Genomic DNA, 14,273 nt, shown 5'->3' with positions numbered 1-14,273 from the left:
GTTAAGTCATATGTACTTGTTCTATTTCATGTCCTCCATAACTATCTTTCCAATCAAATACTGATGTCTATTGAACATTTATATTAAGCTCCTTTACATAACTTTTCTATGAACTTGTCCCAATTATGCTAAGAAGCTTTCACAGAATAACAGAGGTTCTCACCAATATGTGTAGAAGTCAATCAGTAAGATAAAACTGTTCTTCTGTCTGTATCTAGAGTTAAATTGTTGAGGATAAAATCTCTATTATTTATCTTTGATCATTCATTCAAGTCCTTTTATGAAGCATGCATCCTCTGCCTTTTCCTGATCCCTGAACCAGGCTATACTTAAGAAATACAAACAAATATAGTAAACTCCCTGTTCTCCTTCCAAGGAAATGACCTGGAAATGTTGCACATGAAACAATCACTCTGCTTTGTGTACTAACTTGAGTTAGTGCCCCTCTGTGCACATGGTCAATAGTCATTTATAACATCTAGTTTTTTCTATCCCTGCTAATTTATTCTAATCATTAAACAGAGATATAACAAGTCTTTTAATAATTTTGATTTTATTAGTACCTTAGTCCATTTTCTGTTGCTATAAACAAAATACCTTAGTCTGGGCAATTTTTAAAAAGGAAAGTTTATTTTGGTTCATAGTTCTATAGGCTGGGAAGTCTAAGATTATGGTGCTAGCATCTGCTCAGCATCTTGTGAGGGGACCTTCTTCATTTATAAAATGATAGGACACAGCAAGTTCATCTCTCCCTTTCATAAAATTACAAATGTAACCGTGGGGGCTGCACTCTTGTGACCTTATCTAATCCAAATGACCTCCTGAAGACTCTGCCTCATCATTCTGTTACAATGGCAATTAAATCTCAACTTGAGTTTCAGAGGAGGCAAATATTCAAACCATAGCAGTTTAGTCTCTGCTTTGAATGATCACTGTCAACAGGATAGTGGCCAGACTGTCAGGGATCAAGATGGAAATCAAGGAAGCTATACCAATGGTAAAACAATAAATAGGATTGACCTGTACTAAGGGAGTTACAATGAGAACTGAAAGAAAAAAATGATAGGAATGTGTGCGTGTGTGTGTGCATGGATGGATACATACATGCATAGACAATTCAAGAGAAGAAACCATTCTGAGGGAAAAATAATTCAGGGTTAATTATTTTAGTTATAAGGTACCTATGAGATATTCAGACTAATATATCCATTAGAGAGTCATTTGGCCATCCATTTATTATGGAGCATTTAACTGCACACAGTGTTGAAGATCCTGAATTGCTGTAAATTGTATGTATTGTTTGCCAATCCAACATCCTGCTTAACCTGAGGACCATCAAGTACACACAGAGAAAAAAGATATTTGATCTTAGAAGTGAATACAATAACTTGGTTATTAAAGTACTATCCGATATAATATGTGTACATGTAAAGTTGCCAATTTACCAGTCTTTCCCTCCACCATTGAGCAAATTAATTATTTCAAATATGACTTCATTTAAAGACTATCCATAAAAGAAGGAAGAAATATGTGACAGGTGACTTAAATATACAATTAATCCTAAAGTTAATTCTAGAAACTGCAATAAAACCTTAAGTAAATGCTTCTCCTAATGACAAAGAATTTAAGAGAAGAAGCATCATTTTTAAAATAACACAAAGGGAAAAGTTCCTTTATTTGATTATTTGTCCACAGTCCTTATCTACACTCTTGAGGAACAGTGGTTTTTCTACTTAAAATTTGTTGAATTCTTTATTTAGTACAGGGTTAAACTTGTGATTATAAAATAAACTGAAAGTATGTCATTATAAAAATTTTTAAAAAATAAAGAGGAGGGAGAGTGGGAGCATGGGTGGGAGGGAGTACGAGATAGGAAGTATCATTATGCTCTTAAATCTGTATATATGATATTTGTTCACTTTATATAAATAAAAATCAAAAATTAAAGAATTCCTTTTTCTGCCTCATGGCAGATTATATTCCCAGAAAGGTCCTATTATTAAAATAAAAATACATACTGGAAAACATAAAATCACTTTTTAACAGTATGCTTGCAGTCACACACACACACACACAAAAAGATGAAATTCAAATAACCAGAAAAAGAACAAGAAAAAAATGATCAAGCTGAAATAACAATAATAAATGTGACAGCGGGTTTTCCGTGAAGCAAATTACAATATCAGTACTAAGATAAAGAGATTTAACTCACTGTAAGATGTATAAATTAACTTGAGAGTCTCACATTAAACAGGAACCTTCAAAGATAAACAAATGCGAAGTTTCTGGTCTGGCATGTTAAAAGTTTGAAAGTTGCCACTCTGCTCTAACAGCATGTGAAAACCTTGACAACCCAAAAAATCAACTCTTCTTAAATATGTAGAAGTGGCATAAGAGCACCCCAAAGATTACAGAGATGGATGGGAAAATATAGAGACTCCCAACCTGTTTCAAGACCCAAGAGCCAAAACTTGCACAGACAACAGTGCCTAGGTAAGGAAACCTGCACTGTAATTGACGAATTGCTGGTGGCTCAGCATGACAAGTCTGAGAGAAAAAAACTCCAGGAGGCCCAGTCACTGAGGCATTAGGGGAGGCACACCCCTACCTCTCAGAGCTTCTGATAGCAGTTTCTCATGGTGAATAGTGAAGAAAAACACCTGTGTGATTCTGAAGTGGCAGCAGGGAGATCATTTCTTAACTACACCAGAATATACTGTTCTTTTTGTCAGAATCTGCCCTCAAGAGAACCTGTGAAACTATGAAATTCCAGAACTGTTGAGGTTTTATCAGAGTCTCAAGGACCCAGGGAGGGAAAATACCCAACTCCAGACAGCTCTACCCAATTTGTCCCCTCTATGGGGTATCTGAGAAGCACAGGGTCACGAAAAAACTGAGACACGGTGAACCATGGAATGATTCCCCCGCCCCACACCTTACCACCACATTACTAAAGGCCTGTTAACAGCAGTCCCTTTTGCCCAGTACATTATGTCTGGTCATCAAGAGAAAAATTGCAAAACATACCAAAGGATAGCTCAGTTTGAAGACACAGAACAAGCATCAGAACCAACTCAGAAATGCAGGAATGTTGGAATTACCAAAGATTTTAAAACAAATATTGTTGTGCTAAGGGCTCTAGTGGATTAGGTAGGCAGTATGCCAGAACAGATGGACAACATAAGCAGACAGAAATCCTAAGAAATTCTAACCACTATGCATTTGGCACAGTAGTTAAGATGCCACATGGGATGTCATCATCCTGTATCAGAGTGCCTGGTTCAAATCCTGGCTCCACTCTCAAGCCTGGCTTCCTGCTATTGCATACCCTGGAAAAGAACAGCTGGGTCCCTGCCACCCACAAAGGAGACCTGGATGAAATTTCTGGCTTTGGCCTGGCCTCACCTTGACTGTTGCAGGCATCTGTGGAATGAACCAGCAGATGGAGGTCATCTTTCTGTCTGCCTCTCCCTCTCTGTCTCTATGTTTAAAATAAAATGAAAATAAACAAAACACATTTTTAAAGAAAGGAAATTCTAACAGCCAAAAAGAAATGCTAGAGGTAAAAAAAAGGTAACAAAAATGAAGAATGCCTTTGATGAATGTGTTAATCAACCAGACACAGCTAAGGAAAGAATATGTGAGGTTGAGGATATCTCAGCAGAAACTTTCAAAACCAGAATTCCACAACAACAACAGACTACCAAGAACTGTGGGACACCACAGTATAATGTACATTTAGTAGGAATATCAGAAGTAGAATGATAGAAAGGATTAGAAGAAATATTTGAGACAATAATAAGTTTCCCTCAAATTAATGTCAGACACCAAACTACAGACCCAGTCAGGATAGATGCCATTTTTTAAAAAACTACACCTAGACATGTCATTAATACTGTTACCATATTATTATGCTACAAGGAATTAAAGGTTAAATCCTGAGAGATGCCAAAGGAGAAAACACCTTGCCTATGGAGGAACAAAGATAAGAATTACATCTGAATCCTGACGAGTTTGGTGTGGAAGTATTTGAAGCATTAGAGAAAAAAATGCCTATCTATAGAGTTAAGTACCCTGTGAAATTATTCTTCAAAAGTGAAAGAGAGGCCGGCGCCGGGGCTAATCCTCTGCCTGCAGTGCCGGCACCCCGGGTTCTAGTCCCAGCTGCTCCTCTTCCAGGCCAGCTCTCTGCTATGGCCCGGGAGTGCAGTGGAGGATGGCCCAGGTGCTTGGGCCCTGCACCCGCATGGGAGACCAGGAGAAGCACCTGGCTCCTGGCTTCGGATCAGCGCAGTGCGCCGGCCACAGCGGCCATTGCGGGGTGAACCAACAGAAAAGGAAGACCTTTCTCTGTCTCTCTCTCTCTCACTGTCCACTCTGCCTGTCAAAAAAAAAAAAAAAAAAGTGAAAGAGAACCAAAGATGTTGTTAGATAAACAAAAAAATTGAGAAAATCTGTTTTGAGTAGGACAGCTTTACAAGACATTATTTGTAGAGAAAGAAAATTTTGTAGATCAGACATTTGTATCTACATAAAGAAAGAGGATCAGAGAAAAAGAAAACCATTTTTCTCATTCTTAACTAAGAGTTTTCAAAATAATACCAACACTATACTTAATTATGTATGTGTGTTTATGCTTGCTTTCATAAGTGAAATGAATAAATGAAAGGCATCAAAGAGTCAAGGAATATGAGGGAGGAATTAGGGTTATATTGTTATAGCAGGGTATTCACACTGAATGTGAAGCAATATATCATTTAAAGGTGGACTTAGATTCATTGCAAACTCTAGGGCAACTACCCAAAAGTGTTAAAGTAAAAAAAAAAAAAAACAAAACAAAACAAAACTTTTTTAGTTAAAAAAAAGTATACCTGATAATAATAAGAAATGAGAGAATATAGAGTCATATAAAATTCTTGGTTAAAACTACAAAAAGCAGAGGAGTGGAAGACAAAAATAATAAAGAACAAGAGCAACAAATAGTAATAAAATAGGCTAAACGTTAATCTAGCTATAACAATAAACATGTTGAATGTCATTGGTCCTACCAACTAAAAGAGAATGTCAGAATGGATATAAAAAGAACACCCAACTAAATTCTGTCTATTAGAAAACTACTTTAATATAAAGTCACATAGAAGTTAAAAGTAAATGGATGGAGAATTGTATACATTACTAATGGTAATCAGAAGAAAATAAGAATGGCTATATTAATTTCATATAAAGAATATTTCAGAGCAAGGGAAGTTATGGGGGGAGGGAAGAGGGTTACTACATAAAGATAAAGGGTCAATTCTGCAGGAAGACAATAGTCCTTAAAGTGCATGTGTATAACAACAGGACATCAATATACATGAGGCAAAAACTGATGGAACTCTCTTCTAGGGCCTGGGAAAGCAGTAGAGGATGGCCCAAGTTCTTGGGCCCCTGCACCCTTATGGGAGACCTGGAAGAAGCTCCAGCTCCTGGCTTCCAATTAGCCCAGCTCTGGCTAGTGGGGCCATTTGGGGAATGAGCCAGCAGACAGAAGACCTCTCTCTCTCTCTGTCTCTCTCTCTCTTTCTCTCTTTTTTTTCCCTCTCTCTCTTTCACTACCTTTCACATAAATAAATAAATAAATAAATCTTAAAAAAAAAAAAAAAAACCTGATGGAACTGCAGAGAAATTGATGAATCCATTGATATAGTTGGAGACTCAATATCCCTCTATCAGAAATGGACAGATCCATCATACAGAAAATCAAAACATTAATATTGGACCTATTGGACATATTCTTCAACAAGAGCAGAATTAGACATTCCTCTCCAGTTCACATGGCACACTTCCCAAAATGGACTACACTGTAAGCCATAAAACACATTTAAACAAATTTAAAAGAATATAAATAGAATGTTTGCCATCAGAATACGATGGATTTAAACTAGAAATCAGTGTCATAAGAACAACTGAATTATCTCAAATTATTTGGATATTAAACAACATAAATAATATGAGTCACAAAAGAAACCTCAAGAGTAATTTTAAGTACTTTGAACTAAGTGAAAATGAAAACAAAATATCTAAATTTGGTGCATGAAAGAGTTTAGAAGAGAATTTATAGCATTTAGTGCATACATTAGAAATGAAGAAATATCTATGGCCGGCGCCGAGGCTCACTTGGCTAATCCTCTGACTGCGGAGCCGGCACTCCAGGTTCTAGTCCCGGTTGGGGCGCGGGATTCTATCCCGGTTGCTCCTCTTCCAGTCCAGCTCTCTGCTGTGGCCTGGGAAGGCAGTGGAAGATGGCCCAAGTGCTTGGGCTCCTGCACCTGCATGGGAGACCAGGAGGAAGCATCTGGCTCCTGGCTGCGGATCCGTGTAGCACACCGGCCATAGCAGCCATTTGGGGGGTGAACCAACGGAAGGAAGACCTTTCTCTCTGCCTGCCAAAAAAAATTAAAAAAAAGAAAGAAAGAAAGAAATATCTAAAATCATTCATTTAAGCTTCTATATTAAGAAACTGGAAAACAAACAGCAAATTAAATCCAGAGTAATGAGAAGGAAATTAATAAAAACTAGAGCAGAAATCAATGAAATTAAAAACAGGAAATCAATAGAGATCATTAATGAAACCAAAGTTGGTTCTTAAAAATATAAATAAAATTGATAAGCCTCTAGACAGGCTGAGAACAAAAAGAAGTTGCAAATTACTAATATCAGAAAAAAAGAATGGACCTCACTATGGATCCACTGAAGATTAAAAACATAATCAAAGAATGCTATGAAAACTCTGTGCCCACTAATTTGATAACTACATGAATTAGACCAATTTTTTTAAAATGTAAAATCTGCCAAAACTCATAAATAAAAGACACTCTGAATAGATCTATATTTATTAAAGAAATTGAAATAAATAACTTACAATTTGCCCAGACAGAAAGCACCAGGCCCCACTGGGATCACTGGTGAATTCTACCAAACATTTAAGGAAGAAATTGTACCAGTTCTTTATAGTGTCTCCCAGAACATACAAACAGAGGGAATATGGCCCAATATTCTATAAGGCTAGTAATATGCTTTTATGAAAAACCATAGACTAATATCTCTCTGAAGAGGTGCAAAAATCCATAAAAAATTAACAAATTGAATCCAGTAATGTATACAGAATAATTATACAACAACCAAATGAGATTTAGTCAGGGTGTGAAAGTCTGGTTCAGCATTTAAAACTCAATTAATGGACTGCATCACAGGAACAGGTTAAAGAAAAACCATACAATTATATCAGTAGATAAAAAAAGCATTTGACAAAATCCAACATGACTTCATGATAAAAACTCTGGGTAAACTAAGAATGGAGGGAAACTTCCTCAACTTACAAAAAACATATCAGAAAAAAACTAACATGACACTTAATAGTGAGAAATTGTTTTCTTGTTAAGATAAGGAAAAGGCCAGAATGTACTCTCTCACCCTTACTTACATCAAATCTCAGCTGTAGAATAAGCTAAAGATAAAAAATTAAATCTATACATAATTGGGAAAGAAGAAATTAAACTATCTTTATTTACAGAGGACATGATTATCTATGTAGACTATTTGGAAGAATTGACAAAAACTCCTGGAACTAATAAGTGCTTATTGCAAGGGTAGAGGAGACCAAGTTAATGCACTAATGTCTATTGCTCTCCTGTGTACAGCAATGAACAAATGGAATTTAAATTTAAAAACACAATACTATTTACATTAACTCCCACAAAAATGAAATTGATGCTCCTTGACTTAAAATTGGGTTGTAACCTGATAATCCCATAATAAGCCAAAAAAATCATAAGTCAGAAATTAATTTGGGCCCAGTGTTGTGGCATAGTGGGTAAAGCCACCACCTGCAATTCTGGCACCCCACATAGGTGCCAGTTCATGTTCCAGATACACCTGCAGCTATACAACAAGCAGCTCAAACATAGTATTGAGAGAGAAAAATGCCACAGAGTAGTAATTGCACAACTGTATTTGTATAAAGTTATATTGGTTTACTTTGAGAAAATTCTCTGGGCTTCATACTTAAATTATTTCTATACTTTGCTATATGTGGATGATAATTCACTAAACACTTTTCTTGGTAAATGACCAAAGCATATTTGAAAACAAATAAAGCCTTTAGAGATGAAAAATTACAGTCCTTGAAATTGAAACCAAATGATTAGAGTATGGCAAATGTTTATGGAAGCCTCATTTTGACTCTTTTGAATCTTTCTAATCTCACTAAAAAAGAATAGAACAGCAATAATGAAAACCAATGGACAACATCATCATAAAAATAAGAGACAGTTTCCCCCAAGAACATCAGAATACAAGCAGTAGCCTGAAACACTGACAGCAACAAGAATCAAGCATAATCAGAAGTTGTGCTGAACATATCCAAGGGAAGAGAAAACATAGTTTTTATATTCCTAACAGCCTAGAAATTGATGGATTTTGGAGGGAGCCATTTTCATTATTAAAAATTAATCAGACACCAAGTAAAATATATAAAAAGAGTGCTCAATATCATTAGTCATCTAGGAAATGCAAATTAAAACTCAATATCATTAGTCATCTTGGACACAACTGCACATCCATCAGAATGGCTAAAATTTAGAATATTGACTTTTTTCTAAGAATTAGTATAGATGTAGATAAATAGGACACTCATATAGAGCTGCTTGGAATATAAAATATTTGAAATTTGGGGGCAATATCTAATTGGAAAAGACTTAAATCTCTGCCCTAAAAATTCTACTCCTAGGAAAATAATTGAACATAAGTACAAAGAAGTAGGTAGAAAATGATTGAAACAAAATTTAGTATAATAGCTCCAAAATGGAATCTGTATTAGCCATCTATTGCCACATAAGGAATAACCAAAAAATAAATAAATAAATGACCTAAAACAACAGTAAATACTTATTATCTCATAGTTTCTGTAGCATATAGCTGAATGGTCCTTGCTTAAGGTCATGAGATTTCAATCATTTGAAGGCTCACTGGAGGCTGGAAAATCTGCTTACAAAATAATTCAGTAATACAGCTGCTGAGAGTACTTTACCACATGGACCTGTCCATGGGGATGCTTGTGTATCCTCTCAACATGGTAGCTGGCTTCCCTTACATTAAATGATCCTAAAAAGAGCAAGATGTCATTTATGTAATAGACTCAAAACTCACACTCTCTTACTTCTACAATAACATAATGTTTACTTAAGTCAGCCCTTTGCATTGTGGGGAAGATTACTCCACAGTGCTGTGACTACTAGAAGGCAGGGGTCACTGGAGCCATCCGGGAGACTGGATACCATACCATATATATCCACAAATAGTAGAAATGTAGTCATTCACTGGAAACATGATGTAATGAAAAAATGAAGTATAGCTATATGTAACAACACAGCTGAGTGAGAAAAACTAGATAAAAAAGAATGTATGTCGTATGATTTCATTCATGTAAACTACAGAGAAATAAAAACCAAACTAGTACTTGAGCTGCAATACTTAGGCATTAATACCATGACGAAGAGCAGAGAAATGTTAGCATAAAGATCAGGAGAGCAGTTGTGTTTAAGGAAGAGAAAGTGCTTTAGGTAATGGCAGGTAGATGACTTCTAGAGTGCTGGGTGTTAGTTGCATTTGTTAACTTCATTGAGATTCACTAAGCTATATGCATATATAACATGCTAAAATGTTTTCCATAACTCCTGGGAGGCAATGTATGGACTTACTACAGAAGAATTATTCTTAACATTGACAAACAGCTTATTTATTTAAATTATTTAACCCCTATTAAATAATAATAATAATAGTAAATCATAATTAGGAATGGCTACAATGTTACTACCTTATTTTTCTGAAGCTGTGGTACCTAATTTCTCCAGTCAGTGCTTCATATATATTTTTTACATACATGAATTTTCTCTTCTTTAGGATGAAGTATGTCTAGTCATGAGAATAGTAGAAACATCCTATCCTATACACACACCTGGAAGAAGAAACCATAAGCAAATTTTATAAACTTAGTTTCAGAACTGCTTAAGCAGAGTCCTATAGAACATTAGGATTCATATAAGTCTTGGGTTTTTCAAAGTGACCATGTGTGCTCTCAATTTTTCCATGCCTAAAAGTGATTAACCCAGCCTCTGCAATTTTTACAAGTGATAGGTACAAGGAAGTAAATCTAGAGAAATATTTAACAAGACCTTGTATCCTAAAGATTATAAGCTATGAGATTGTCATCATTTGTATTAACTGCCTACTGGTTATATTTTGTCTTCCATTGGTTTGGATAATTGAAATGGGATTAGTTGGGGATTTTTTTAACACTATCAAAATATTGGTCCTCTCTTCATTACTCACCTGTCAAAATCTTTCCTTTGTTAGGTAACATCATAAACCAGGAGTATCAAGGGACTATTATCTGCCACATTCCCAGCAAGGAAATTCGCTGGGGAAAGGTGATTGTAGAAATATTATTCTCACATGATGTATTATTAGAGGACTACTAGGAAGCATCTGGATTCAAGTATATAGAATGGGATCCCCACTAGCAGTGGAGCAGACATTTGAAATTACTATTCATAGGCTGCTCCAGGCAATTTAATTGATTGAGATTTCTGAACCTAAATTCTATTATTCTATTATTAGTCCATGCCTATCAAGAAAATGGAGATGTAGAACTGTCTCCTCTTTTGATTTTCAACATCTTTTCCTTCTTTCTTAATTTCCCCTCTGGATTTTTTTTTTTTTTTTGATCCCTAAGCATAAACCTAGAATGAAGGGGTGGAGGGAAGTTTCCTATGGGAATATTGCAATGGTAACTCCATGATTTCTTTTTCTGTTAAAGGTGTTTAGTATTTTGGAGGAAGCTACGGTGCTATTCAATTTAGAAGATTATTCCGTCAGTCAGATAACACTAGAAGAAATCTTCCTGACTTTTGCTGATATTGATAGAAGGGAAAATGATGATCAAATAAATCTGCTATGACATATACTTCCAACCAGTGACCCTTATGTGTTTCTTAGACTCTGCTTGCAACTGCATACAGAGAGGCACTATTTTCCCTCTCACTCTCTCTTGTGCTCTTGCTTTCTCCTGCTGTCTCTGTATACACACAAACACTGAACTTCCAAAGCAGAAAGTTTGTAATTTGGGGTAATTAAAGTAAGTGATCAAGAACTACAAAAGGATTTGATATTTTACCTTTCTTCTGAATTAACAAATTAGCTTGCCACAGTTTGCTGGATGGTGGCAAAAGACATGGACAATCCCGGGTCAAAGTCAGAGGACTCTATTAATTACCGCAGTTGTAACAGAAGAACATAAATTGTGCCAGTACCCAACAGTCCCTAATTCTCACAGGGCAGCACAGAGAACCAAATCATGCTTGCTGTACGAGAGAAATCCGGAGCTTACAGAACCCAAATCTTTAAAAATGGTCAGTAAACAAACCTGCCTGACCTCTGCTCTGGAAGAAAACATTCTTATACCTGGGATACTGAACATTAAGTAAATCTTCCCTCTGGCTCAGAGGGAGATACTGTGTTTTAAAGGCCATTTCCTCTGTAGTCAAGCTCGCAAAAATGGTCTGGAATAAAAAGCCAGTGAATGATTCTGCTTACAGTTAATACAGAAATGCAAGAAACTCATGAAGAATTGTCACCTGACAATATCCACCTCTCATTTCTACACCCTCTTGCCCTCTGGAAAATTTCTCCCATGAGTATGCTTTCCATCAGCCATTATGATTTATCTGAGATTGAGACCAAATTAATTTCTCTCATGCAATTTTTAAGGCTACTGTCAACAGAATTCTAAGCAGCAGGATAAAGGTAACCTATAATGTGTGACCAGGATGTAAAATCCACCCAACTGAACAAATTCTAGGAACCATCTGGATCTACCTTGTAAACAAGTCAAATGGCTTTCTCTCCTTACATTTTTATACTGCCCTTTCCACTTGGTTTGCAGCATTGATCAGGTTCAGCAGGATATGAGTGATTTCATAGACTCCATCCTGGCCTACAGAGAAGTCTAGGATAAGGTTCTATCTCCCTAAGCCATCTTGGCAGTGAGATTCTGACTTGAATGCCTTCCTGAATGCCTTCCGTTGCATTTCCTTAGATATCAGAAAGCACAAGTCAACACATGTTTAACTGTTTAACTTAATGCCTGGATTTCATATAATCATATAATCCAGGGCCAGTGTTGTGGCACAGTGGGTTAAGCTGCAATTTGCAACACAAGCATCAGAGTGCTGATTCGAGTCTCAGCTGCTCAGCTTCCAACCCAGCTTCCTGCTAATGCACCTGGGAAAGCAGCAAAGATGACTGAAGTACTTGGGTCAGTGCCACCCATGTGGGAGACCCAGATGGACTTCCTGGCTTCTACCTGCAGTCTTTTGGGGAGTGAACCAGAAGGTGGAAGATATCTGTCTCTCTGTCTCTCTGTCTCTCTGTCTCTCTGTCTCTCTCTCTCTCTCTCCCCCCTCCCCATACAATCACTCTGCCTTTCAAATAAATCATTTTTTAAAAAACAGTAGTAAAATCCTGAGGATGCATGGGGGCCCCTACAGAATACTTACAGTTGTGGGCAGTGCCCGAGTGGGACTCAGATCAGTATAAGAACATGGGTTGAGAATATCCAAAACACATCCTACCGACCATCTTGAAAACTATGATTCCCAGTTCATAGGCTTGGTTTTGGCCCTTGATTTTGGAAGGAATCCTAAAGACAATTCATCCAATCTGTCATGTCTGTGCTAAAAGCCAGATCCTACAACAATGGCTACAAGAATAAGAGGATGGTGAAGACATAAGTGTAAATGTTTTGCATGGAAAGTGAGGCCATCACCTGACACTTAGAACAGATTACTCAGAAGGGTTAAGGAAAATGACAAAGTGTGATCAGATTAATATGCATGGAACAAGTTTTCTAAATTTATAGGCATCATTATCCTGGTTTTTACTACACTCCTAGGGTCCATTTTTCCTACTGTACAATATCTTCCTAATTCTTGATTTTCACCACCCTTTCGCTAGAGTAAAACCACATGTAATTTTCTAGTCAAGAGGGGAATTAAATCACCTGGCTGAAACTATATTTCTCCTTCACACTAGAGGAACAGAGTGTCAAGGTATGAAGACATTATCCCAGCCTCCTTCCTGATACGCAGAGTTGCTAATTAGTGTTCTTTGATTGGAAAAGGGGTCCCACCCAAAAGTGAACACTCAGCTCTCCCCTTCCCTCAAGATGTTTTCCTCTGTCCCTGAAGTTCGTGAGGATGAGCATTGGTGTCGGTCTTGTTTTATTGGTTCTGTCACCCAGCAGACTCTGAACCTCAAGCCTGTGGCTTACATAACACAAACAAATCAGAGAACACTACCCCAGCTCAAATTAGAAAATGTCTAGAAGGATTCTGATTGGTCTTGCACATGTGCCAATCATTTTGACCACGAAAAAAAAATGTCACCTTCCATTTACATCTTTATGGTAAGGGAAACTAGTTCATAAACGGTCACTACATACAGTTACAGACTGTAGTATAGGTTGCCTTTTTCCTAATTTGTGTGTGTTGTGTAAGCCACAGAATTTTAAGTTACCTGATAATAACATTAGTAATTATTCTCTTTGATATTGAATAGATCAGTCCCCCTTCCCTATGATTCCTCTTTCTGTGTTTGTTACTTGTGAAAGGTGAGGGTAGTGAAATATTTTGAGACCACCCTCACATAACTACAGTCATAGTGTTATATTCTATTTTATTGTTGTTACTAATTTTATTGTACTTAATTTATAAAGTACACTTTTATCATAGGTGTGTATTTTGAGGAAGAAACATAGTATCTTTTATGTAGGATTTAGTACTATCTGCAGTTTTAGGCATTCACTGAGAAGTCTTGGAACAAGGGAGGACTCCCTTAATACATAAGAACTGTACCAAGCATTTTATATGTATAAACTCAATCCTTGAAACAACTCAGTTAAATAGCTGCTTTTTTATCCCCATTTCACAGATGAGAAAACCAAAGTAACTCAAGTAGTTGGGTTCCTGTCACCATATGAGACCTAGATTGAGTAATGGCTCCTGGGCATTGCAAGCATTTGGAAAGTGAAGAAGCAGATGGGAGTATAGCATTCACTCTTTCTCTCTTCCTCACACTGACACTTTTTACTATGGTGAAATATTCATAAAATAAATTTACTTTTTTATCATTTTAAATATCCAATTTAATGGCAGTAAGTACAGTCCCACCGTCATGCA

The 14,273-nt window shown here is 36.6% G+C and overlaps 1 protein-coding gene across 20 annotated transcripts in view; it reads left to right on the top strand.

The window, feature by feature from the left end:
- Positions 1-10,998, top strand: part of LOC100353262 (phospholipid-transporting ATPase ABCA3) — a 236,330-nt gene extending 225,332 nt beyond the window's left edge. For all 20 annotated transcript variants that reach the window (XM_070064622.1, XM_070064627.1, XM_070064623.1 and 17 more), the window contains 2 exons: positions 10,393-10,466; positions 10,856-10,998. In XM_070064622.1, coding sequence (XP_069920723.1) covers positions 10,393-10,466; positions 10,856-10,996 — 215 coding nt within the window. In that variant the 3' untranslated portion in view covers positions 10,997-10,998. The remainder of the gene's footprint in view (positions 1-10,392; positions 10,467-10,855) is intronic.
- The last annotated feature ends 3,275 nt before the right edge of the window (positions 10,999-14,273 follow it).

This window comes from Oryctolagus cuniculus, chromosome 19 (genome assembly GCF_964237555.1).
Source record: "Oryctolagus cuniculus chromosome 19, mOryCun1.1, whole genome shotgun sequence".
Taxonomy (NCBI): Eukaryota; Metazoa; Chordata; class Mammalia; order Lagomorpha; family Leporidae; genus Oryctolagus; species Oryctolagus cuniculus.
This window is presented reverse-complemented; position numbering and strand designations above follow the sequence as displayed.